Source organism: Geotrypetes seraphini, chromosome 3 (genome assembly GCF_902459505.1).
Source record: "Geotrypetes seraphini chromosome 3, aGeoSer1.1, whole genome shotgun sequence".
NCBI classification, from domain to species: Eukaryota; Metazoa; Chordata; class Amphibia; order Gymnophiona; family Dermophiidae; genus Geotrypetes; species Geotrypetes seraphini.
The window spans coordinates 830,823-856,799 of record NC_047086.1 but is presented as its reverse complement, the minus strand read 5'-3'; the positions used below and the strand labels follow the sequence as shown (position 1 = coordinate 856,799).

The window sequence follows — 25,977 nt, the reverse complement described above, 5'->3', positions numbered from 1 at the left end:
CTCTTTCCTAGGAAGTCCTAAAGATGAACTGGTTGATCCTAGGATTTGGAAACTCAATGCCACAATGAGGACTTACACGCGGGGGGCGCCCACTGTGTTTTTCTTATGTTTAGTTTGTTGTATTGTGTCCTGTAAAGCAGACAAAAATCCAAATCCTGTAATTCCGTTCCTCAATGCAAATTATGACAGCCACCCCATGCTCTACTTTTCTAATCAAGACATAGAAGATCTACGACTCAAGGCAGAGAGCACTCATCAGCATATTACGATTCGCATAACTCAGGCTGCTCACACAATGCTGGCAAATCCTGGTGAATATCTTCCTCCTTGGGACCCTGAGGATTTCAGTGCTCGTTGGAATGAAATATATGGCAATAATCTGGGTGCCCTGGCAATGTTCTGCATCCTTTTTCCTGAGAACACCAAAGCTCTGGACTTGGCCAAGGAGTATATGGAAAGGATGGCGGCTCAGCCTAGTTGGTAGATTTTTTTAAATCTTTGTCTCTTTAATTCCTAACTCTTTGATCTAGAATGACTCACAAGTTGTGCATGAAAATGTCTGTTGTATTTTCTGGTCAAGATTTGCTTAAACCATTAATGAAGTGGTGTATGTTGGACCAACACATAAAAACGGGATACAGTTGCAAAGATACAAATGTACAACACAAAAAGCAATCAGGGTATGCAAAATTAATAAAGGTTTAATCACCTCAGCTGATATTTTATATACAAAAACATAAACCATATAATATGGTGGGTTACCAAAAAGTAGAAATAATGTAGACAATTGCACAAATACTGTCTACTTAAGCATTTCCTAAAAACTAGGGGGCCAGATTCTGTAAAAGACATAGGCCCAGATTCACTAAAGATAGCGACTCAATCATTGTTGGCCGATTCTCTGGCAAATTTTTATACAGTGATTGATTCACTATCAAGTTTACATACAAATAATTTGCACGGAGGTGCTCACTGAGCGATTGAGTCAGTGCAGAGCCCTGACAGTAGTGACAGGAAAAGCAGCCTCCTGTCACTGCTGTCAGGGCTTCTGCCAGGGTTTTTTTTCCTTTTTTTTTTTTTTTTTATTGGGCAGATATTTTGTGTGTATTACATACACAAAATATCTGCCAAAAAGAAAAAAAGCCCCCCCGAAAAAACTCCCTCCCCGAACCCAAAAAAATAGCAAGAGGGATGCACACTACCTCCTGCCACCACCACCCTTCCCTTGGGAGGAGCCTGAGGCGCCTGAGCAAATCAGGTCCTTGGCTCATCCCTGTGCATCACATGATGCACTGGGGTGTGGCCTAAGGCCCGCATTGCTTATGGGGGGTCGGTGGAGGAGCAGGAGGGACTGAGCACCCCTCCAGCTCCCAACTTAAAGGTATGGGGAGGGTGACGGCGACGAGACCCGGGGGGGGGGGGGGAGAGGGAACTGTATAATTGACAGGTCTGCTGGTTTTTTTGACAGGTCTACCTGGTTTGTTTGGTTTTTTCATTTTTTTTAATGTAACAGATATTTTGTATGTGTGCCATGGAAAAAAAAAAACACAGTCAGACCTATCAAAAAACCAGCAGACCTTTTGGTAACACAGTTACCGACAGGTCTAGAGCAGTCGGGTTTTAGGATCATAAAACCCAATGCAAAATAGCCAAGCAAATGTTAGTGAATCAATTGCTTGGCTATTTTGCATAGGGGGTTTACAAATTTGCATGGCCAGATCGAAGGGAAAAATAGGCGGTGGGCCATTATGTGAATCAGGTCGGTCAGCAGTGATTGGTTAGTGACGATTGCTGACTTTAGTGAATCGGGGCCATATTAACATACTAAATGACGGCAGATAAAGACCCGAATGGTCCGCTGGGATAATACTATGTAAAGGACATAGTATTATCCCAGGACAAGCAGGCAGCATATTCTCAACATGTGGGTGATGTCATCCACAGAGCCCCTTAGCGGACAGCCTCGCAAGCAGATTTGCTTGAAGAACTTTCAAAGAGTTTGCAAGTGCTGCACCGCGCATGTGCGAATGCCTTCCCGCCGAAAGTAAGTCGTGCGTCTCCTGTGAGGTACCTCAGTTCTCGTTTTTCCGCGGAGCCAAGAAGCACCTGTTTCTCAGCTCTGCTGTCTTCGAGTTCTGTCTTCTTGCACCACGGCTTTCTTTTTCCTTTAATTGTCTATTTTTAGTAATCACTGTGCGGCGCGTCTCTTTTTTTTATATTTTTTTTTAAGTTTTCTTTTTTACGTCAGTTCTCATCCGGTGGGGCTTGGGCTCAGGCCCTGCCGCCAACCCTTGTTTGGCTGCAGCCATATTTTTTTCTATGTCCCAGCCTCTTACGGGTTTCAAAAGCTGTAGCCAGTGTAACTGGGCAATTTCTCTCACCAACCCACACCGTTGGTATATTAAGTGCTTGGGACCTGAACATTGCCCTGAGTCCTGCCCGCTCTGTGCTACCCTTCAAAAAAGAGCTCTCTGGAGACATTGTGTCCAAATCCAGCAGCTCTTTGGTTCCATGGAGCCGTCTGCAGAAAAGGCCTCGACCTCGAGCAAGTCACCCTCGTCTGTGAAGACCTCATCTGCTGTGCCTCTTAAGGTCTTATCCTCAGGCAAGTCTGCTCTTTCCTCTGCAGGTACGCTAGCTAAGAAGCCTCCAGCTGAGTCTCAGGCAGTCCAGGCAACTAGTGCAGTTGTGCCAGCCTCTATGAGACCTCCTCCAAAGTGTGCCTCCAAAAATAGGGAATACTCATCCTTGAGGTCACCCTCTGTGGAGCGCACTGCTGCACCTTCTAAACCAGAGTCATTGGTCTCGGTACCTGTCTTCGAGGACATGCTGCAAGCCATATTGACCAGGCAGCTCACATCTGTTTTCACCAAGCTTGCCCCTGCCTCGACCCTGCTTTCTGTGAGCCAGTATGAGCATTCTCTGAGCCAGTCTGCCAGTCTGAGCATTGCGAGCCAGTCTGAGCCAGTGTCGAGGCCAGTCTGTCAGTCTGAGCATTGCGAGCCAGTCTGAGCCAGTGTCGAGGCACAACGATTAAAACCTGTTAGGTCTTGGCCTTTGTTCTCCAGTGACTCCTCACCCCGTCCTTCCAGGTCCTGGTCTCCAGCTACTCAACCTGCTCGAGAGATGGAGGACAAGCCTTGATTGAGACCCCACTCTAAGCAGTCCTCGTCATCGAGGCACCTGGCTTTGAAGAAGGATAAAGAGTCTTCTATACCTCATCATTTGAGGCCCATCGAGACCACTTCAAAGCTAGGCATAAGTCTCGAACTCCGAAGCTTTCAACACCTCGTACTTCTGTATCTTGAGGCTCGTCTAGGTCCCGGAATCCTCTTTCGAGGCATACTATGAGTGATCCTTGTTCGCCTGTTTCTGTGAGGCACGAGTCGAGACATTCAGTTCCTCATACTCCTGGGACCTCTTCATCAAGACATCTCAAACATAAGCACTCTCTGACTCCGCCTATATCACACACCAGAGCTTCTTCTGTGACTCTTATGATGGATACAGATGTCCCTTCCCAATACTCCAGGGAGGCTTCTCCTTATTCAGAAACGCCTCAGTCTCGCTCCACTTCTCCTGAAGGCTCTTCATCTTCGAAATCCACATCTTTTTCAAGATTCATCTTTGACATGAGTAAGGCTTTTCAAGTTGATCTTCAATCTGAGTCTAAGTATACTCCTCAATATTTGGCTGAGATGGAATTGCCACATCTGCCAAAGGACACCATGAGACTTCCCATGAATCCTGTTTTGAAGCAAACTTTTCTGAGAAATCTCGAGACTCCTTATTCAATTCCGGCTATTCCCTCAAAAATGGAATCTTGTTACCGTACGGTTCCTTGTAAAGGGTTTGAGAAGCTGCAATTGTCTCACCAATCTTTGGTGATAGAATTATCTCTCAAAAAATCTAATCCCACCAAGGTTTATGCTGCAGTCCCTCCAGGCAGAGAAGGACGGACGATGGATAAATTTGTACACCGTCTGTATCAAAATTCCATGATGGCAAACAGGATTTTGAATTACAACTTAATGTTCACATCTTATCTGAAGTACTGCATAAAGACTATGCCCTACTCTGAGAGGGGGCACTCGGAGAAACTGAAGGGGGATAGGTTCAAGACAAATGCAAGGAAGTTTTTCTTCACCCAAAGGGTTGTGAACACATGGAATGCGCTCCCGGAGGAAGTGATCAGGCAGAATACAGTACAGGGATTCAAACAGGGATTGGACGGATTCCTGAGGGACAAAGGGATCGTAGGGTACTGAAACCAAGGGGTGATTCAGACAGGTCGTGACCTGTTGGGCCGCCGCGGGAGCGGACTGCTGGGCGGGATGGACCTGTGGTCTGACCCAGCAGTGGCACTGCTTATGTTCTTATGTTCTTATGATTTACCTGTGCACCGGTTGCCTGAGTTTCAACAACTCTATAGAGGTATAGATAGAGGGTTACTATACAGGATATTAAATGATTAGGGAATAAAAAGTTTTAGGTAAAAGATCACTTACAGGTCCATCTTCATCCATCAGTCTTCTCTCCTCCCCATAGGAGGTCATCTCCATCACTTTTACCAACAGTGGGAGCAGATTACATCAGACCTCTGGGTTCTCACTATCATCAGAGAGGTTACTCGCTTCAATTTCTTCAAATTCCACCAGATCTCCCTCCAAAAGAGTTTCCTTCCAACATGTCACAACTTCCCCTTCTTCTTCAGGAGGCTCAGGCTCTTCTTTGCCTCCATGCTGTTGAGGATGTTCCCTTGACCCAATGGGACACAGGGTTTTATTCCCGTTATTATCTGGTCCCTACTTCTTTCCTATTTCGCAGATGGAACATTCCAGTTCACATCCGGCAGATTGAAGTCACCAAACAGAAGTACCTCCTCTTTCTGTCTGAACTTTTGGATATCTGCAATCAGATCTTTATCAATTTGCTGTGATTGAGTCTGAGGTCTATAGACTACACCAACATAGATAGTTTCATCTTCTCTTTTCAAAGCGATCCATATTTCTTTTTCCACTCCCCAGGTCCCCTGCATTTCAGTCGCTTGAATATCGATCTTTACATAGAGAGCTACTCATCCACCTCTTTGACCATCTGTGTCCTTCCTAAAAAGATTATATCCCGGTATGTTTGCATTCCATCCATGGAAGTCACTGAACCATGTCTCTTTGATAGCAACAATATCCAGGTTTGTTTCTAACATCAGGGCTTGAAGATCATGAACTTTGTTGCTTAGACTGCGAGCGTTTGTTGTCATTGTTTTCCAGCTATCAGTTGTTTGTTATGCTTACAACCAACTTAAGTTAAAGCTGCACTTTGAATGGTCGGATCAAATGATTGATTCCCAAGTGCTGTTCGATACATAAATATTAGGTTGTGCATCAGTCTTGGAGGAAAAGTAACTATGTCTAAATGATGACCCTGCTGATGAGATTTAGAGAACTAGAGATTCCTGGTAGAGAGGTTCCAATAATGGTGAAAGAAAGCCAGCAGGGTTTAAGAGGATGGCAGAGTAAAAGACTAAAATTTTCCCTGTCTTCTCAGCAGACTGTAGTTGCAAGGAAAATCACAATTTGAAGTGTCTGTATGCAAATGCTAGAAGTCTAAAAAATAAAATAGGAGAGTTAGAGTATATAGCACTGAATGATGAGATAGATATAATAGGCATCTCGGAGACCTGGTGGAAGGAGGACAATCAATGGGACACTGTGTTACCTGGGTACAAATTATATCGCAAGGATAGAGTAGATCAAATTGGAGGGGGGTTGAGCTATATGTTAAAGAGAGAATTGAATCAAATAAAATAAACATTCTGTATGACATAGATAGCAGTGTGGAATCCTTATAGATAGAAATTCTATGTGTGAAGGGAAGGAATATAAAGGTTGGGTTATACTACTGTCCCCCGGGACAAAATGAGCAGACAGATGAAGAAATATTTTCAGAGATTAGGAAAGCTGCAGAAATGGGTAACACTATAATAATGGGTGATTTCAATTACTATATCTCAAAAAGAATGCATAATTCAAATATCAAAGAAAAAAAATTATGCTTGACACAGATATGATCACTCCACTAATCCCTATGTGCTACAATACAGAATATAGCAAAATTGGAGTATAAAGCACTCAACTAACCAAAGCATGTTTGTGGAGAAAAAAGCCTCAGTTAACACTTCATTGGCTCAAAAAAAACTTATTTGTGATCTCTTTCAGTCACACCGCTTCTGCTTGTTTCAGACACCAATACCCCGACAGGGAATCCCCATTTCGCTGGTCAAGGCTGCGTCAGGGGATAAATGACCATGCTCCAGTTACAGCGCTCTCACATGCTGCAACAAACTTGGGTTAATCCACACGGGTTTCAGGAAAGATGGCAAAACTCGTAGCAATTTTTTTAGGTACATCAGAAGCAGAAAACCTGTGAGGGACTCTGATCAAGGAGTGAAAGGGGCGCTTAGGGAGGATAAGGCCATAGCGGAAAGACTGAATGAATTCTCTGCTTCTGTCTTTACGGAAGAAGATGTAAGAGATCTACCTGAACCAGAAATGATTTTCAAGGGTGATGATGCGGAGAAACTGCAAGAAATCTCGGTGAATCTGGATGATGTACTGAGCCAAATCGACAAGTTAAAAAGTGATAAATCGCCAGGATGGCATACATCCCAGGGTACTAAAAGATCTCAAACATGAAATTGCTGACCTGCTGTTAGTGATCTGTAACCTGTCTCTCAAATCGTCTATAGTACCTGAAGATTGGAGGGTGGCCAATGTTAGGCCGATTTTTGAAAAGGGCTCTAGGGGAGATCTAGGAAATTACAGACCGGTAAGCCTCACTTCAGTGCTTGTCAAAATGGTAGAAACAATTATAAAAAATAAAATAACACGTAGACTAACATGATTTAATGAGACGGAGTCAGCATGGGTTCAGCTGAGAGAAATCTTGCCTCACAAATTTGCTTGACTTCTTTGAAGGTGTGAATAAACATCATGCCGCTGTACCGGGCCATGGTGTGCTCCCACCTAGAATACTGCGTCCAACACTGGTTGCCGTACATGAAAAAGGACATAGTACTACTTGAAAGGGTCCAGAGAAGAGCGCCAAAAATGGTTAAGAGACTGGCTAGAGAAACTGGACCTCTTCTCCCTTGAAAAGAGGAGACTGAAAGGGGACATGATCGAAACATTCAAGATATTGAAGAGAATTGACATAGTAGAGACAGTTAAAAGGGGATTTTTTCCTTATAAACGTAAGGAAGTTCTTCTTCAGCCAGAGAGTGGTAGAAATCTGGAACGCTCTTCCAGAGGCTGTTATAGGGGAAAACACCCTCCAGGGATTCAAGAATAGGTTAAATAAGTTCCTGCTGAACCAGAATGTATGCAGGTAAGGCTAGACTCAAATAGGGCACTGGTCTTGACCTAAGGGCCGCCGCACGAGCAGACTGCTGGGCACGATGGACCATTGGTCTGACCCAGTAGCGGCAGTTCTTATGTTCTTAACATGTAGATAAAGGTGAGCCGGTTGATTTAGTGTATCTAGATTTTCAGAAAGCTTTTGATAAAGTTCCTCACAAGAGGCTCCTGAGAAAATTAAAGTGTCATGGGATAGGTGGCAAAGTTCAGTTGTGGATTAGGAATTGGTTATCGGATAGAAAACAGGGTAGGGTTAAATGGTAATTTTTCTCAATGGAGGAGAGTAAACAGTGGAGTGCCACAGGGGTTTGTACTGGGATCAATGCTATTTAACTTATTTATAAATGATCTAGAAATTGGAACGATGAGTGAGGTGATTAAATTTGCAGATGACACTAAACTGTTCAAAATTGTTAAAATGCATGCAGATTGTGAAACATTACAGGCAAACCTTAGGAAATTGGAAGACTGGGCGGCCAAATGGCAGATTAAATTTAATGTGGACAAATGCAAAGTGATGCACATTGGGATGAATAACCTGAATCACAGTTACCGGATGCTAGGGTCCATCTTGATGGTTAACGCCCAAGAATAGGATCTGGGTATCATTGTAGACAATACGATGAAACACACCCAATGCGCGGCGGGGGCCAAAAAGCAAACAGGATGCTAGGAATTATTAATATGGTTAACAAGACTAAGAATGTCATAATGCCCCTGTATCGCTATCATGGTGCAACCCCATCTGGAATATTACATTCAGTTCTGGTCTCCTATCTCAAGAAAGATATAGTGTTACTAGAAAAGGTTCAAAGAAGAGCGACCAAGATGGTAAAGTGGATGGAACTCATATGAGGAAAGACTAAAACGGTTAGGGCTCTTCACTTTGGAAAAGAGAAGGCTGAGAGGAGATATGATTGAAGTCTACAAAATCCTGAGTGGAGTAGAACGGGTAAAAGTGGATCTATTTTTCACTCCGTCAAAAATTACAAAGACTAGGGAACATTCGATGAAGTTAAAGGGAAATACTTTTAAAACCAGTAGGAGGAAATTTTTTTTAACTCAGAGAATAGTTAAGCTCTGGAACACATTGCCAGAGGATGTGGTAAGAGCGGATTGCGTAGCTGGTTTTAAGAAAGGTTTGGACAAGTTCCTGGAGGAAAGTTCATAGTCTCTTTTTGAGAAAGACATGGTGGAAGCCACTGCTTGACCTGGATTGAGTCCATAGTCTGTTATTGAGAAACACATGGTGGAATCCACTGCTTGGTCTGGATTGGTAGCATGGAATGTTGCTACTCTTTGGGTTTTTGCAAGGTACTTTTTCCGCACTGCCACTACCAAAGTTGAATAGTCCTGCACACAATACTTTATTGCCAGCATAGGTAAGTGTAGTCCCTGACTGGAGAGCCTGCAAGATGACCTGCTTGTGAGAAAAATGTAGGAGGCGGATGATAACAGCTCACAGCTTAGCCCCCGGCTGCCTCAGAGGTACCATTCAATGTACCTGCTCAATTTGTACCAGGCCTAGCTGGGAATTCAAACTTATCACCTCCATCAATCAAGTTTCCAACAGACGCGCTAGTCTCTGTCCTTTGATGTCTCTGGTATGCCCACAAAGCAGAGAGTGTTCTGCCATGAGCGATTATCCAAATCGTCAAGCTTAGCCTTGAGGTCTGCCAGTTTCTTCTGCAACACCACCGTGGGGCCTTCAGCTGAAGCCTGCTCATCCTCTGTTGCAGTTGGTTCAACTCTAAGTCAATACTGTCCAAATGATTATAGGCTTCCTCAGCCCAATCGTATAGAGCTTGTAGCTTTTTGTCAAGAATGGCTTCTACTGCCACCGTGACATTTTGAATTTAAGATTTTAGTTTCTAAGCAAATAAAATGCTTAGACATCTTAGCATGTCACCTATCTTCTCACAATTTAAAAAACCCTTTAACTTGTATTCTTTTCTATGTTCCTCCTGGTAGTTTGTTTAAGGTCAAGGAGGATGTTTATGATTTTGTATTTTATAACTACTTTAACATCTTACTGCTTACTTTTAGGAGATGTAAATTCTGTTTTAGTGTCGTGTGATATTTTTGGGTCGAGGAGGGTGTCTGCTTGGGGGGTGGGTTTGATCCAGGGATGGATTCGGGAGGCGTTTATGGGTCTTCTCCCCAGGTCTGGGGGATGCTGTGGTGCATGCTGGTGGAGCAGTCAACCACATCTACCGTATTTTTACGCAAATAACGCGCCTACGGAACCAAGCATTTATGTAAAATAATTTCGGTATAGCGCACCCATGTGTATACCGCGCATGCTCCTCCTGCCGCAGATTAACTCTTTCGTAGCTGGGCAATTTGCTTCGACCGGGTGAATAGGGGCGCTTACATTCATAAAGTCGGCCCAGCAGACCTTGAGCATGCGCAGATGCTCAAGGCCCTTCATCCCAGCATAGAGCGCCAGCGTGGGCTTCCAGAGCATCGGGACTGTAAGTGAGATGTTGGTTTGGGGCTTGGGTAGTGGAGAATAGGAGTGCTGGTCATCAGGGAGGGAAAAGATAGCAATGTCAATCATCAAGGAGATAACAATGCTGGTCATTGGAGAGTGAGGGAGATAGCCATGCCAGTCATCGGAGGGAGGTGCAGGATAGCAGTGCCGGACATCGGGAGGGGTGGAAAATAGCAGCGTTGGTCATCAGGTGGGGAGGGGAGGAAAAAAGCACCATGATTGAAAGGAGGCTCAAATATAAAATGAGACCCCATTTTTTGGCCAAAAATCTTGGTTTATATTCAAGAATATACGCTATGATTTCCCTCTCATGAAGCAGAATTTGTATTAGCTGGTTATTCCGTATTTGTAAAATCTTATATAGCGCGCGCGTTATATGCGTAAAAATACGGTATATGGTTTCTCCCTACTGGGTGGTGGTTTCTATTGCTTGTTACTATAACTGGAATTGGTGAGTTATAGTTTCCTTTTGCTTTCCAGAATGTTAGGATCAAGAGTAGTAGGGCGATGACTATTTATTTCTATTTTATTGGCTTCATTTTTTGTGGAGTTGGGAGGTTAGGATTGGATGGAGTGAGCTGTATTTCTTTTGGTGTTTTCACTGGTGATTGTTGTGGTTGGGAGAGGATTATTTTGTTGTAGGGGGGTCTTTTACTGTGTTGTTTGGTGTCCTGGTCTACACAAAGGGCCTTCCAAAGGATGGCCTCTGGCAATAGTAACTACAACCTCTGGCAATAGTAACATAGTAAATGACATCAGATAAAGACCTGAACGGTCCATCCAATCTGCCCATAAGTTATACTCATTAAAAAATATATGATTACATTAACTTGTCTCTTCTTTGATACTTCTGGGCCGTGGACTGTAAAGTCTGGTATTGTCCTAGGTTTCAAATGCTGAAGTTGCCATCCAGACTCACTTCAGCCTATCCAACCATCTTGTTTGCAGGATATCTACCGTAAGGTCTGGCAAGTAACATCCTCATGTTCCATATTAGTGGTGCTCACATTGATGCCTACCCCAGCCCTTCCTACACTGAATCACCATATACGGGACACAGACCATGCAGGTCTGTCCAATACTGGCCTTTGTTCTTTAATTTACATCCTTCATTTTCTAATTAGAGATCCTCTATTTTATCCCACACTTTTTTGAATTCCATCACCGTTTTCCTCTCCACCACTTCTCTCGGGAGGGCATTCCAGGCATCTACCACCCTCTCTGTGAAGAAGAATTTCCTAACATTGCTCCTAAGTCTTCCTCCCTGTAACCTCAAATTATGGCAGTACGTGTGGGTGTCCAGAGGAGAGCGACTAAACTGATAAAAGGAAAATTTTTCATACGCTGTGTCACAACCCTAGCCCTAAAGCTCGGCTTGTGCCAGGTAAGGCTTTGGATAAACCTAGCCCAGCCATTAAAAGAGCTAATCAGTGTGACAGGCTTTAAATCCCAGATTACAGATCCCTGGGGAGAAGAGGACTATGAGGGTAACAGCCTGGAACAGCCACTGAATCCTCCTACTCTCTCAGCTAACTCCCAGCTGCAGGAGCTAATTAGAAGTCCTAGGAAAGCTAGGCAGAAGCTGCCCCTCAGAGAACAGGGCGTGGTCGCCTCAATGCACTAGAGGCTGCTCTGAGGAGGAAGCAGTCAGTCTGCCCTGGGTCAGCCCAGGAAGGAGGTTGGCAGGATAGCTCTCCTGAACCTCAACTTTGCCAGGACATTGAGATGGTGGATCCAGCCCCTGACCCTGAAGCTAACCAGCTAGCAGAACCAGAGCTCATGGACTGCCTTGAAACTGCCAACATTACAGAAGCTTGCCCTATGGAGGAAAGTTAAGTTTAATTGCTGGTTGTGTTCTGTTTGTGTGCTCATGCTAGCAATCGTTTAGGCTTCTTGCTGGGGAATGCTGTGCACCTGTAAGAAGTAAGGGAGCAGTGCTGAGCTCCTTACTAGGTGCCTGGAAGTGAACCTTTTGGTTAGGCTTCAGTGTGCTGGACTGTTTGAGTTTATGTTTTTGTTTTGAAAGCCAGCAAAGTTTCAATTTTTGATTGTGTGCCTGAGGAAGTAGTTTGGGGAAGAATCCACATAATATCCTAGGTTGGGATTGTGGGGCGTTTTGTGGCATTCTGTTACTTACAGAGTAAAGTTAGTGGATTCTGCTACTCCCCTCCCCCACCAACTACTGTTAAGTTGGTTGGGGCCAAGCCGGCTTCAATCTAGGCTTGGGCACAGCACTGGCTTTATTTATAAAGGAAGTGTGACAATTTGTTACTGCCTGTTTGCCAAAGGCAGAACGATTGGGACTACACTTTGCTACTTACCTGTATCACCTGCAAGGTAGGTGTGAGTTGTTGGCTGTTTGCTTTTCAACTCGATTTGATTTTTGTTCCATTTTTCTTATGTTTTGGGAAAGAATGAACTGAACCTTGTTCAAGCTGCATTGCCACAATAAAGTGGGACTTTATTTTATTTTGAAAGTGACTGTTTGGAATCCTTTTTGCTTCCTCATTGGATTGTGTGCCCAGCAGGACTTCCAGCTTTTCTGGAAGCACGTAGGACGCAGGCTATTCTGAGCGCTGACCGGAGCCAAGCGTATCCACGGGTCCGGCAGCGCCACAGCTGACAGGTTGAAAATGCTGGGGCTGTTCTCCCTAGAGAAGAGGAGACTTAGAGGAGACATGATAGAAACCTTCAAAATTCTGAAGGGCATAGAGAAGGTAGACAGGGACAGATTCTTCAGACTGTGGGGAACCACAAGTACTAGGGGTCACTCGGAGAAATTGAAAGAGGACAGGTTTAGAACAAATGCTAGGAAGTTCTTTTTTACCCAGAGGGTGGTGGACACATGGAACGCACTTCCAGAGGTTGTGATAGGCCAGAGCACAGTACAGGGGTTCAAGGAAGGTTTAGATAGGTTCCTAAAGGATAAGGGGATTGAGGGGTACAGATAGAAGCAGAGGTAGATTATAGAAATGGTCAGGAACCACTTCACAGGTCATAGACCTGATGGGCCGCCATGGGAGCGGACCGCTGCACGCAATGGACCTCTGGTCTGACCCAGTGGAGGCAACTTCTTATGCTCTCTAGTTTTACCATTTTTTCTTATCTGGAAAAGATTTGCTTATATATTAATGCCTTTCAATTATTTAAATGTCTATCATATCTCCCCTGTCCCTCCTCTCTTCCAGAGTATACATATTTAGGTCTTCCAGTCTCTTCTCATACTTCTTTTTGTTCAAACCTCTTACCATTTTCTTTGCCTTCCTCTGGACCGCTTCAAGTCTTTTTATATCCTCCAAAACTGAACACAATACTCCAAGTGTGGCCTCACCAATGACCTATACAGGGGCATCAACACCTCCCTTTTTCTGCTAGTTACTCCTCTTTCTATACAGCTTAGCATCCTTCTGGCTACAGCTACCGCCTTATCACACTGTTTAGATGCCTTTAGATCCTCAGACACAATCACCCCAAGGTCCCTCTCTTCGTTTGTGCTTATCAGCATCTCACCTCCCAGCACATATGGTTCCCTTGGATTTCTACCTCCCAAATGCATCACTCTGCACTTCTTCGCATTGAATTTTAGTTGCCACATATCAGATCATTCTTCTAACTTTTGCAGATCCTTTTTCATGTTTTCCACTCCCCCCGGAGTGTCCGCTCTGTTACAAATCTTGGTATCATCCGCAAAAAAGGCTAACCTTACCTTCTAACCCTTCGGTAATGTCGCTCATAAACATAATGAACAGAATCAGACCTAACATCGATCCTTGAAGGACTCCACTACTCATCTGACCCTCCTCTGAGTGAATTCTATTTACCACTACCCTCTGGCGTCTGTCCATCAACCAGTTTCTAATCAAGTTCACCACTTTGGGCCCTAACTTCAACCCATGGAGTTTGTTTAAGAGCCTCCTATGAGGAACTGTGTCAAAGGCTTTGCTGAAATCTAAGTAAATTACATCTAGTGCATGTCCTTGATCTAATTCTCTGGTCACCCAGTCAAAGAACTCAATCAGGTTTGCATTCGGTTTATACTTAACTATTCTCTGAGTGAAAAAATATTTCCTCCTATTGATTTTAAAAATATTTCCCTGTAACTTCATCGAGTGTCCCGTAGTCTTTGTAATTTTTGATGGAGTGAAAAATCGATCCTCTTGTGCCTGTTCTACTCCATTCAGGATTTTGTCAGTACATTATAAACTGAATGCAAATTTACACACACAAGTTGTGGGGGTAGAACAAACGTTATTAAGAGATTTAAATGTTGCAGTTGTTCAGGTCTTGCCGCAAATAGGTAGGTAGAACTGACGTCTCAGCAATCGTGATACCAGCTGCAGAAGTCTAAGAGAAGGGGAAGGGATTGGGACTCATATCACCTTTGTGTAGTTAAACAATCACACTCAAAGAGGTTTACGTTCAGGTACTTCAAGCATTTTTCCTATCTGTCCTGGTGGGCTCACAATCTATCTAATGTACCTGGGGTAGTGGAGGATTAAGTGGCTTGTCCAGGGTAATTGTTTTTGCTGTGTTGTTCAGCTGGCAGTTTATTTTTTCATATTTGATATACTGCTTTATCCCAGGACAAGCAGGTAGTATATTCTCACATGTGGGCAGGGCCGGATTTTCCTATAGGCTAACTAGGCTTCAGCCTAGGGCCTCAAGATCCGTGTCACATTTTTTATAAAGGTTAGTACCAATAACAACATGTTTCATTTAACATATTGATATATATTACAGTAATGATGTATTTTATTATCTCTAATGTAATTTACAAACTTAAAAATGGGAGGTGAAAGGGCCTCATAAGTGGAATAGCCTAGGGCAGGGGTGTCCAATGTCGGTCCTCGAGGGCCGCAGTCCAGTCGGATTTTCAGGATTTCCCCAATGAATATACATGAGGTCTATTTGCATGCACTGCTTTCATTGTATGCTAATAGATCTCATGCATATTCATTGGGGAAATCCTGAAAACCCGACTGGATTGCGGCCCTCGAGGACCGACATTGGACACCCCTGGCCTAGGGCCTCTTTTCAACTAAATCCGGCCCTGCATGTGGGTGACGTCATCAGTGGAGTCACGATATGGACAGCTTTAAAAGTGCATCGCCACTTTAAGAACTTGAGAAAGTTTGTGAACTACCTGCACAGCACATGTGCGACTGCCTTCCCACCCGACGCCACTCGCGGCTCCTCAGTTTTTTGTTTTCCACGGAGCTAAGTTTCAAGTTTTCAAGTTTATTTAAAATATTTGATATAATTGCAAAATCCAAATCCAGTGCGATTTACATTAGTTAAAATTTAAGTTAAAATAAAAAATCCAACAACAGGACAGTAAAAACTAATTATAAAAGACTAATACATTTTGATAAGGGAGGCAGGAAAAAAATGTCTTAAGTTTCAAGTTTAATATAATATAATATATCAAGTTTAATATAAATTTGATTGATCGCTTATTCAAAATTCTAAGCAAATCAGTAAAATTATAAAATTTAGGGGACAACAAAGCAGACGACAGAAACTAAATCTTGTAAGACATATTAAAAACTAATATTACAAACATTAAAACAAAGGGAAGAGAAATACAAGTTGTTTGATAGTAAATAAGACATTTATGGGGAAAAACACTGGGAAGGGAGAGATCATATATTTCAGAGAAGTAATGAAATGCAATTGAAATAAGTCTACTAGTCAGGCTTTCTAATTATCAAATGCATCCTTAAAAAGAAAGCTTTTTAATTAAATACAATTCCAAAAAACCCAAAACAAAGGGATGGGTAAATGAAACAAAAGGTTGGGGAACATTACCCGCTTAATTTTTACTTGACAGTGTTCCTTGTCAAATATAAAGGTGTAAAATTTTGAGTGCATCAGTTGAATGTATCCTTGAACAGCCAACTTTTTAGGAGACTTTTGAACTTATTGAGTAATTTTTCTTCTCTTATGTTGAATGGAAGCGCGTTCCAAATTTGTGGGGCTGTAACAGAAAAGATCGTATCCAACCTTGAATAAATTAATTTTAACGAAGGTATTACTAAAAGAGATTTTTCTTCCGATCTTAAGGATTTTGCAGGGGTATATGGTGTTAGAAATCTTTCTAAGAATGCAGGCGCTTTGTTTACTAATATTTTATGTTATTTTATGTGTGAGTAATGCAATTTTATATGTGATTCTATGATTTACTGGCAACAAATGATTTTCCTTAAGAAGTGGAGTTACATGATCAAATTTTTTTCTTTTCATAATTATTTTTATCCCAGGACAAGCAGGCATTCTCACATGTGGGTGACGTCATCTACGGAGCCCCAACGCGGACAGCTTTTCAAGCAAACTTGATTGAAGTTTCAAGCTTGCTATGCTGCACCACGCATGTGCATGCCTTCTCCCTCCACTAGAGGGCACATCCCCACCTTGTGGTCCTCAGTTCTGTTTCTTCCGCGGAGCCAGAAGCCCTGTTGAGTTTTTGCTCTGTGCTTTATTGCCTTCTGTCACCGCAGCTGGGGTTTATTTCTTAGTCGCTGTGCTTTTTTTTGTTGTTGCTTTGATCACGTATTTGAAATCCGTCAAAAAAAAAAAATTTTTTTTCGTTCCAGGCTCCGGGGGCTCCCGGTAGCCGCGGCCGTGGGACCTTGTCCGTTCGCGGCCTTGTTTTTCGTTCATGTCCCGACCCTTGTCGGGCTTTAAAAAGTGCACCCGGTGCGATCGGTTGCTTTCCATCACCGATCCCCACCGGTGGTGCCTTGTCTGCCTGGGTGCGGATCACCCGACAGACTCTTGCACTAGGTGCTCCACTTTTCAAACTCGAGCGCTCTGCCGCTGGCACGCCCGCATGGCGGAACTCTTCATTGTCGAACCCGCGGCGAGGAAGGCCTCGACCTCGGCCTCGGCAACCTCGACCTCGCCGCGGATGCCTTCATCTTCGAAGCCTGCGTCCTCGACACCGAAGTCGGCCCCGGGTAAGTCCCCGCTTCCTTCCTCTACTCCAGAGTCCTCTAAGAAGCCGTCCTCGAGCTCCTCGACGGGGGCGGGTGGGTTGTCCTCGGCCCCGCCCCGGGCGTCGAAGTCGGATGCTCCGCGGGAATACTCGTTGCCAAGGTCGCCCTCGAGGGAGCACCCGCCGGCACCGGACATGCCGTCCATGATGGCCATTCCCATGTTTCAGGACATGCTCCGAGCGCTTATCTCCTCGGAGCTGTCCTGTGCCCTAGTCCACCTGCAGCCGTCCTCGGACCCGGCCGCGACCCCGACCTCTGCTCCAGCCTCGGTCCCGGTGGTTATTCCTGCCTCGGCCCCGGCCTTGGCCTCGGCTATTGACCAGCCTGTGTGGAGCGTGCGACCTCGGGACAAGGTGCGCCGGGTTCGCAGGATTTCTTCTTCCGAGTCCTCGACGGGGTCCTCATAGAAACATAGAAACATAGAAAGATGACGGCAGAAAAGGGCTATAGCCCATCAAGTCTGCCCACTCCACTGTCCCACCCCATTAAGTCAGAGTGCTGCTCGACCCACGTAGAGATCCCATGTGGATGTCCCATTTAGTCTTAAAGTCGAGCACGCTAGTGGCCTTGATCACCTGCACCGGTAGTTTGTTCCAGTGATCCACCACCCTTTCTGTAAAGAAATACTTCCTGGTGTCACCACCAAATCTCCCTCCTCTGAGTTTGAGTTGGTGCCCCCTTGTGACTGAAGGTCCCTTAGGAAAGAATATGTCGTTTTCCACCTCGACACGACCTGTGACGTATTTAAATGTCTCAATCATGTCACCCCTCTCCCTGCGCTCCTCTAGAGAGTAGAGCTGCAACTTGCCCAGTCTTTCCTCGTATGAGAGACCCTTGAGTCCGGAGACCATCCTAGTGGCCATTCGCTGGACCGACTCAGCTCGAAGTACATCTTTACGGTAATGTGGCCTCCAGAATTGCACACAGTACTCCAGATGAGGTCTCACCATGGTTCTGTACAGTGGCATTATGACTCCAGGTTTACGGCTGACGAAGCTTCTATTGATACATCCCATCATCCGCCTTGCCTTGGATGAGGCCTTCTCTACTTGTTTGGCAGCCTTCATGTCTGCACTGATGATTACTCCCAAGTCCCGTTCTTCTGAGGTCGTAGCTAGTGTTTCTCCATTCAAGGTGTATGTTCTGCATGGATTTCTGCTGCCGAGATGCATCACCTTACACTTCTTTGCGTTGAAGCCCAGCTGCCATGTCGAGGACCAGTTTTCCAACTTGATCAGATCCTGCGCCATACCATCCGTGAGATTGCTTTCACCTACTATATTGCATAGTTTGGCGTCGTCGGCAAACAGCGCTACTTTTCCCTGAAGCCCTCGGGTCAAGTCCCTTATGAATATGTTAAAAAGGGATGGTCCCAGGACTGAGCCCTGCGGCACTCCGCTAGTCACCTCCGATGTCTTAGAGAGGGTGCCATTGACCACTACCCTCTGAAGTCTTCCACTCAGCCAATCATTGACCCATGCCGTTAGTTTCTCACCTAACCCCATCGATTTCATCTTGTTTAATAGTCTACGGTGTGGGACACTGTCAAACGCTTTACTGAAATCCAAGTACACTATGTCCAGAGACTCTCCCGAGTCTAGCTTTCCTGTCACCCAATCAAAGAAGCTGATAAGATTGGATTGGCATGACCTGCCCCTAGTGAATCCATGTTGACAGGGATCCCTCAGATTCCCCTCATCCAATATCGTGTCTAATTTCCCTTTAAGTAGAGTTTCCATGAGTTTACACACTATTGATGTGAGACTTACTGGTCTGTAATTTGCAGCCTCCGCTCTGCAACCCTTTTTGTGCAGAGGAACAACATTGGCAATTTTCCAGTCCGGGGGGACTCTCCCCGTACTTAGGGAGAGATTGAAGAGCATGGCTAACGGTTCCGCCAAAACATCGCATAGCTCTCTGAGCACTCTTGGGTGCAGATTGTCCGGTCCCATGCAGTGTTCCCTCTAAGCGGGCGGGTGTTGTGAGCAAACTTTTTTCACTGTGAGCTAAAAATATCGGGCGCCAGCAAGTTATGAGCCAAATAAATATGTTGCTTTCTACCACAGAACTTCCTTACGTTTGTATGGAATCTATCCCCTTTCAACTTTAGAGAGTGCCCTCTCGTTCTCCCTGCCTTAGCTACTAAGTCTATTCCCTTCAGTACCTTGAATGTTTCTATCATGTCCCCTCTCAATCTCCTCTGCTCAAGGGAGAAGAGGCCCAGTTTCTCTAATCTTTCGCTGTACGGCAACTCCTCCAGCCCCTTAACCATTTTAGTTGCTCTTCTCTGGATCCTTTCAAGTAGTACCGTGTCCTTCTTAAAGTACCAGTGCTGGACGCAGTACTCCAGGTGAGGGCGTACCATGGCCCGGTACAGCAGCATGATAACCTTCTCTGTCTCTTCAGTCCAGCATCTGCCCCTTCCATTCACTGTCTGTCTTTCCCTGCCATCTCTCCTCCTGCCCCCCCCACCCCCCAATTTGGTCTAGCATCCATCATCTTCCTTCTGTTCCCCTCATGGTCTGGCATCTCTATCCTTCCCTCCCCCCTGTGGTTTTTAGCATATCTCTCTTCTCATTTCCTCCACTCAGATCTGATCATTCTCTGCTCTCTCTTCCCTTTTCTTCTCTGGTCTTCCTTCTCTATTTTCTGCCTCCATCTAAATTAAATTCTTTCTTACTATTTAGTCCCGTTTCCCTCTTTTCACTGTGTCTACACACAGCTTGTCACCCCTTTCCCTCACCCCTCCATTATCTTACTATTTTCTTCCCCCTTTATTTATCTCCTCCTTCCATCCAGTATGTGTTCTTTCCCCACTTCCATTCAGCATCTGCTCTCCCTTCTCAACTGACATCCATCTGCCTTCTGCTCTCTCTCCCTTCTTCTCACTTCCATCATCTGTCCCCTTCTCTCTCTCTCTCATCTCCTCCATTCCATCATCTGCCCCTTCTCTCTCTCTCTCTCTCTCCCCCCCCCCAACTTCCATCATCTGCCCCCCTTCCCCTCACCTTTGTGGGTCACTTTCTTTCCCCTGAGGGTGGCTCATGTCACAGGGGAAGCTTTGGCCGAGCAGAACCGCTTGATTGACAGTGGAACTTACTTGATTGATGTCGATGCTGGGGCCCGTTGCCGTTTGAAGGAAAAAAAAAAAAGGTGGAAAAAAGGAACCTGTAAAGGCGAGAGGAAGGGAAACCTCCAGGACAGCTGCTTTTTGCCCTCCTTCAGCGGCCCAAGAGTTCAGACCAGCAGCGGCAGCTCTGTATGCTTTTAACTTCGGCACAGAGCTGCCCCTAATCAATAGTTTAGCGCGGTTTCATGAGGCAGCCTCGGGGCCTTTGATAGCCGGCCCGCTTCGATGATGCGATGTGGGCCGGCCTAGCAAAGGCCCCGAGGCTGCCTTATGAAACCGCGCTAAACTATTGATTAGGGGCAGCTCTGTGCCGAAGTTAAAAGCATACACAGCTGCCGCTGCTGGTCTGGAGGTGCGGAGACAAGGCAGGAGGCAAACGCGGTGGAAGGCAGGAGTCCCGGCGAAGGCAGGAGTCCCGGCACAGCGACTACAACAGGAAGTTGCAAGTCAGCTGACGCCGGCCTTTCGTTGCGGCGGGGACCGAATCCTTCGCGGACCGGCAAGATTTTGTTTGCGGACCGGCGGTTGAAGAACTGTGCTCTACACTGTGTGCGCTGTGACGAGAAACTTGTGCGCTGCGAGGTAATATTTTGTGCGCGTGCGCACGTCAACGCAGCTTAGCGGGAACACTGGTCCCATGGCTTTGTTCACCTTGAGTCTTGACAGTTCTTTGTAAACATCAGCTGGTGTGAACTCAAACTTCTGAAATGGGTCATCCATGCTTTGCTTTGCATCCAGCCGAGGCCCGTGCCCTGGTGCCTCGCAGGTAAAGACTGAACAGAAATAATCATTCAGTAGTTTGGCTTTATCGGAGTCAGTTTCCACATAATTCCCATCTGGCGTTCTAAGGCGTACTATCCCGTTTGTGTTCTTTTTCCTGTCGCTAATGTATCTGAAGAAGGATTTGTCCCCTTTCTTGATGTTCTTCGCTAGAGTTTCTTCCATATGAAGTTTGGCCTCCCTGACTGCTGTTTTGACCGCTGCACACTTTGGCCTGTATTCAACGTTTGCTTCTTTTTCCCCCATGTGTTTTTATGATAGAAATGCTCTTTTCTTCTCCTTGACGAGGTATGATACCTCATCTGTGAACCATTGGGGTTTCCTTTTTCTTTGTTGTTTGGTTACAGATTTTATGTAGCGGATAGTTGCCTCATGAAGGATCGATTTCAAGGTTGTCCACATAGCTTCCACATTATCAGTAACTTCTTGAACCTGCAGCGTCTGGTAGACGAAATCTCCCATGCGTGCAAAGTCAGTGCCCCTGAAATTGAGTACCCTTGTTTTTGTTTGTGATCTAGGGAAGCCTTTCTTAAGGTTAAACCATACCATGTTATGGTCACTGGTGGCTAGCGTCTCTCCCATCGAGACGTCCGAGACGCTTTCCCCATTCGTAAGTACCAGGTCCAGGATGGCCTGGGCCCTAGTGGGCTCTAGTACCATTTGTTTGAGCCTTACTCCCTTCATGGATGTTAATATCCTCCTGCTATCACAAGTTGTCGCTGATAGTGTGTTCCAGTCCACATCAGGCATGTTGAAGTCTCCTAATAGAACAGCCTCCCCCCGTAAGGTGATATTCTCAATGTCTTCAATTAATTCTGCGTCCTTTTCCTCCGATTGTCTCGGAGGTCTGTATACCACACCAAGGTACAGGCATTTTTCTCCACCTCTGGCCAAGTTTACCCAGATGGATTCCCCAGTATACTTGACATATGTGATCCTGGTTGTCTTAATGTTCTCTTTGATATAAAGTGCTACCCCACCACCTAACTTACCCTCTCTATCTTGTCTAATCAGGTTGTATCCTGGTATGGTTATATCCCACCCATGAGAGTCTGTGAACCATGTTTCGGATATTGCTACTATGTCTATGTCTGCATTAACTATTTCTGTTTCTAGTTCTAGAAATTTATTCTCTAGGCTGTGTGCGTTAACATACATAGCTCTCCACTCTTTCTGTTTGCTAAGCTCCTGTTGTGAGCCACCCATTTGAGTCAAATTGTCTCCTAGCGATTCGTTTGCAGTAAGGGTACTTACCTCAGACCTAGAAACGTAATGTTGGTTCGCTACATCAGGAATGCTACTTACTGCTCCGGTGTAAAATTGGGTACCCACCCCCGACTTACCTAGTTTAAAGCCCTTCGAAGTAGGCGGGCTAGTCTGTGTCCGAAGACATTCTTACCTCTGTTGGTCAGGTGGAGTCCGTCTGGTCCCTATAGTGTCTCTCCGTGATTCAGGAATCCGAAGTTCATCTCCTGGCACCATCGTTGTAGCCACTCATTCATCTTCAGGATGCGTTCGTCCCTGTCCCTTCCTCTGCCCCTTCGTCCCTTTCCTCCCGCGGGTCCTCGGCCTCGGGTGAAGCGCCGGTCCCGTAAGTCCAAGCGCCCTCGTGGGTTGCCTCGGAGGCGCGGTCGTTCCTCGCCAACCCGGGAGGCGGAGGCTCTGAAGGTTTCGGAACTCAGCCTGACTAATCCACGGCTGCTCCGTTCCCCTGCGGGGAAGGGATCGAGGGATTCCTCCCCGAGGAGGAGGAAGGCTTCGGTACCCCGGGGACTTCCCCGAGGGGCTCCTCGGAACTTCGGAGGTCTCCAACCCCGACGCGGTCCCTCGGGGCGGCTTCCTGGGAGTCGGAGGCTGGCACGGGTCGTGAGCCCAGATACTCACGCGAGGCTTCTCCGTCCTTCTCGGCGGCGCGGGCCTCTCGCTCCCCTTCCCCTCCCTCGAGGCCCTCCTCGTTTTCGAGGTTTGTGGTAGATATGGGGAAGGCTTTGAACCTGGACTTTTAACGGGGTCCCAGTATTCCAAATAATTTTTGGAGGAACAGGATTTACCCTCTCCTCCGCGGAAGTCTCCACGCCTGCCCTTAAACAAGGTCCTGCAACAGACCTTCTTGTGGAATTTGGATTCCCCTTATGCGGTAACGGCTGTCCCCTCAAAGATGGAATCGAAATACCGCACGGTCCCTGTAAGGGGTTCGAGAAGGCTCAGCTGTTCCACCAGTCTTTGCTGGTGGAGTTGTCGCTGAAGAAATCCCAGCCTTCTCGAGTGTCCGCAGCGGTTCCGCCCGGGCATGAGGGGTGTACCCTGGATAAGTTTGGGCGCCGCCTCTACCAAAATTCCATGATGGCGAATAGGGTGCTTAACTACGCATTTACATTCTCTTCGTACCTGCGCCATCTGGTCAAGTCCATGCCCCGTTATCACGGGGTCATGCCCGACTCGCATAAGGGGGACTTTGGCAAGCTCATGGATTCTCTGTCCCAGCTGCGCCTTTTCCTTTTCCATGCCGTCTACGACGCCTTCGAATTAACATCAAGGGTCTCCACGTTCGTGGTGGCAATGCTCCGCCTAGCGTGGTTGCGCATTGTAGATATGGACCCCAATCTGCAGGAGCACCTGGCGAATTTGCCCTGCGTGGGCTCGGAGCTCTTCGATGAGTTCCTGGAGGCGGCTACTAAACGCCTTTCCGAACATGAGCGCTCCTTCGCCTCCCTGGTCTGCCCCAAGGCGAAGTCGTCGGCTCTGAAGCAGTACCGTCCTCCACCGCGGCGCTATCCGCTGAAGTCCACGCCGGCTTTCTCCAGGCCTCCGCCCAGGCGGCCCCCTCAGCAGGCCAGGGCTCCACAACAGAAGCCTCAGGCGCAAGGGGCGTCCAAGCTGGCGCCGTCTTTTTGACGCTCTGAGCGGATGGGGGCGGGCCCCCTCCGCGCTGTCGTCGACCCCGCTACCCATCGGGGGTCGGTTGAGGGCATTTCATCCTGCCTGGACTCTCATCACCTCCGATGCTTGGGTGCTCCAAGTCGTCTTGGAGGGTTACTCCCTCAACTTCAGGGAAATCCTGCCGGACAGTCCACCCGGCGCGTGTCCTTCAAACAGGTCGCAGCTCCCCCTGCTCCTTTCGGAGGCCAGGGCCTTGTTGGGTCTCCGAGCTGTGGAGCGGGTGCCCCCCGACCAGCGGGAGAAGGGTTTTTACTCCCGCTATTTTCTGGTCCCGAAAAAGACCGGGGACTTACGCCCCATTTTCGACCTCCGGAGGCTCAACAAGTTCCTTGTCCGGGAGAAGTTCCGTAGGCTATCTCTACCGATCCTGTACCCGTTGCTGGACGAAGGGGACTGGATGTGCTCCCTGGACCTCAAGGAAGCTTATACCCATGTTCCGGTGCATCCCGCCTTCCGCAAGTTTCTACGGTTCCAGGTGGGGGAGTTGCACCTTCAATATCGGGTCCTCCCCTTTGGCTTGGCTTCGTCCCTTCGAGTCTTCACGAAGTGTATGGTGGTAGTCGCAGCGGTCCTGCGATCCCAGGGTCTGCAGGTCTTTCCCTACCTGGACGATTGGCTGATCAAAGCTCCGTCCAGGGAGGGGGTTATCTTAGCGACCCGACAGACTATCATCTTCCTTCAGCGTCTGGGGTTCGAAGTGAACTTTCCCAAGTCTCAATTGTGCCCTGCTCAATCCCTTCAGTTCATCGGGGCCGTGCTGGACACGGTTCGCCTCCGTTCGTTCCTCCCTCCTCCGCGGTTGGAGGCCCTTCTCCACCTCAGTCACCAGGTATCGCTGCTGCCCTCGGTATCGGCGCAGCGCCTGATGATTCTGCTGGGCCACATGGCATCTACAGTTCATGTCACGCCGTTTGCCCGCTTGCACCTGAGGCTTCCTCAGTGGACGTTGGCCTCACAATGGCGTCAGGATCGGGACCCGGTCTCCTCCCCTGTGACAGTGACTCCCTCCTTGAGACGCTCGCTCCGTTGGTGGACCAACTCTTCCAATCTTTCCAGGGGTTTGCTCTTTCTCGCCCCTCCACATCGCAAGGTCCTGACCACGGACTCTTCGGAGTACGCTTGGGGGGCTCATCTCGACAGTCTGCGGACTCAAGGACTGTGGTCATAGTAACATAGTAGATGACGGCAGATAAAGACCCGAATGGTCCATCCAGTCTGCCCAACCTGATTCAATTAAAAAAAAATTTTTTTTAAAATTAAATTTAATTTTTTTAAATTTTTCTTCTTAGCTATTTCTGGGCAAGAATCCAAAGCTTTACCCGGTACTGTGCTTGGGTTCCAACTGCCAAAATCTCTGTTAAGACTTACTCCAGCCCATCTACACCCTCCCAGCCATTGAAGCCCTCCCCTGCCCATCCTTCACCAAACGGCCATACACCGACACAGACCGTGCAAGTCTGCCCAGTAACTGGCCTAGTTCAATATTTTATATTATTTTCTGATTCTAAATCTTCTGTGTTCATCCCACGCTTCTTTGAACTCAGTCACAGTTTTACTCTCCACCACCTCTCTCGGGAGCGCATTCTAGGCATCCACTACCCTCTCCGTAAAGTAGAATTTCCTAACATTGCCCCTGAATCTACCACCCCTCAACCTCAAATTATGTCCTCTGGTTTTACCATTTTCCTTTCTCTGGAAAAGATTTTGTTCTACATTAATACCCTTCAAGTATTTGAACGTCTGAATCATATCTCCCCTGTCTCTCCTTTCCTCTAGGGTATACATATTCAGGGCTTCCAGTCGGCGGAGGACCGTCTTTGTCACATCAATGTCGTGGAGCTTCGCTCCATTTTTATGGTTGCTCGAGCTTTCTGCCACCTGCTGCACGATCAGGTAGTCCTAGTGCGGACGGACAACCAGGTGGCAATCTACTATGTGAACAAGCAAGGGGGGACGGGCTCTTGGTCTCTGTGCCAGGAGGCCCTTCGCCTCTGGGAGTGGGCGGTCTCTCAGAACATCTTCCTTCGGGCGGTTTATATTCAGGGAGAGCGGAACTGTCTGGCGGACAAACTCAGCCGCCTCCTACAGCCGCACGAATGGTCGCTCAACTCCCGAGTCCTGCACGAGATCTTCGACCGTTGGGGGACTCCTCAGGTGGATCTGTTTGCCTCTCCGGAGACTCACAAGCTCCTTCTCTATTGTTCTCGGATGTACTCCCCGGTT

The 25,977-nt window shown here is 46.8% G+C and overlaps 1 protein-coding gene across 3 annotated transcripts in view; it reads left to right on the top strand.

The window, feature by feature from the left end:
• Positions 1-25,977, top strand: part of DSE (dermatan sulfate epimerase) — a 244,157-nt gene that overhangs the window by 44,808 nt on the left and 173,372 nt on the right. For all 3 annotated transcript variants that reach the window (XM_033937233.1, XM_033937232.1, XM_033937231.1), the window contains exon 2: positions 12-480. In XM_033937233.1, coding sequence (XP_033793124.1) covers positions 65-480 — 416 coding nt within the window. In that variant the 5' untranslated portion in view covers positions 12-64. The remainder of the gene's footprint in view (positions 1-11; positions 481-25,977) is intronic.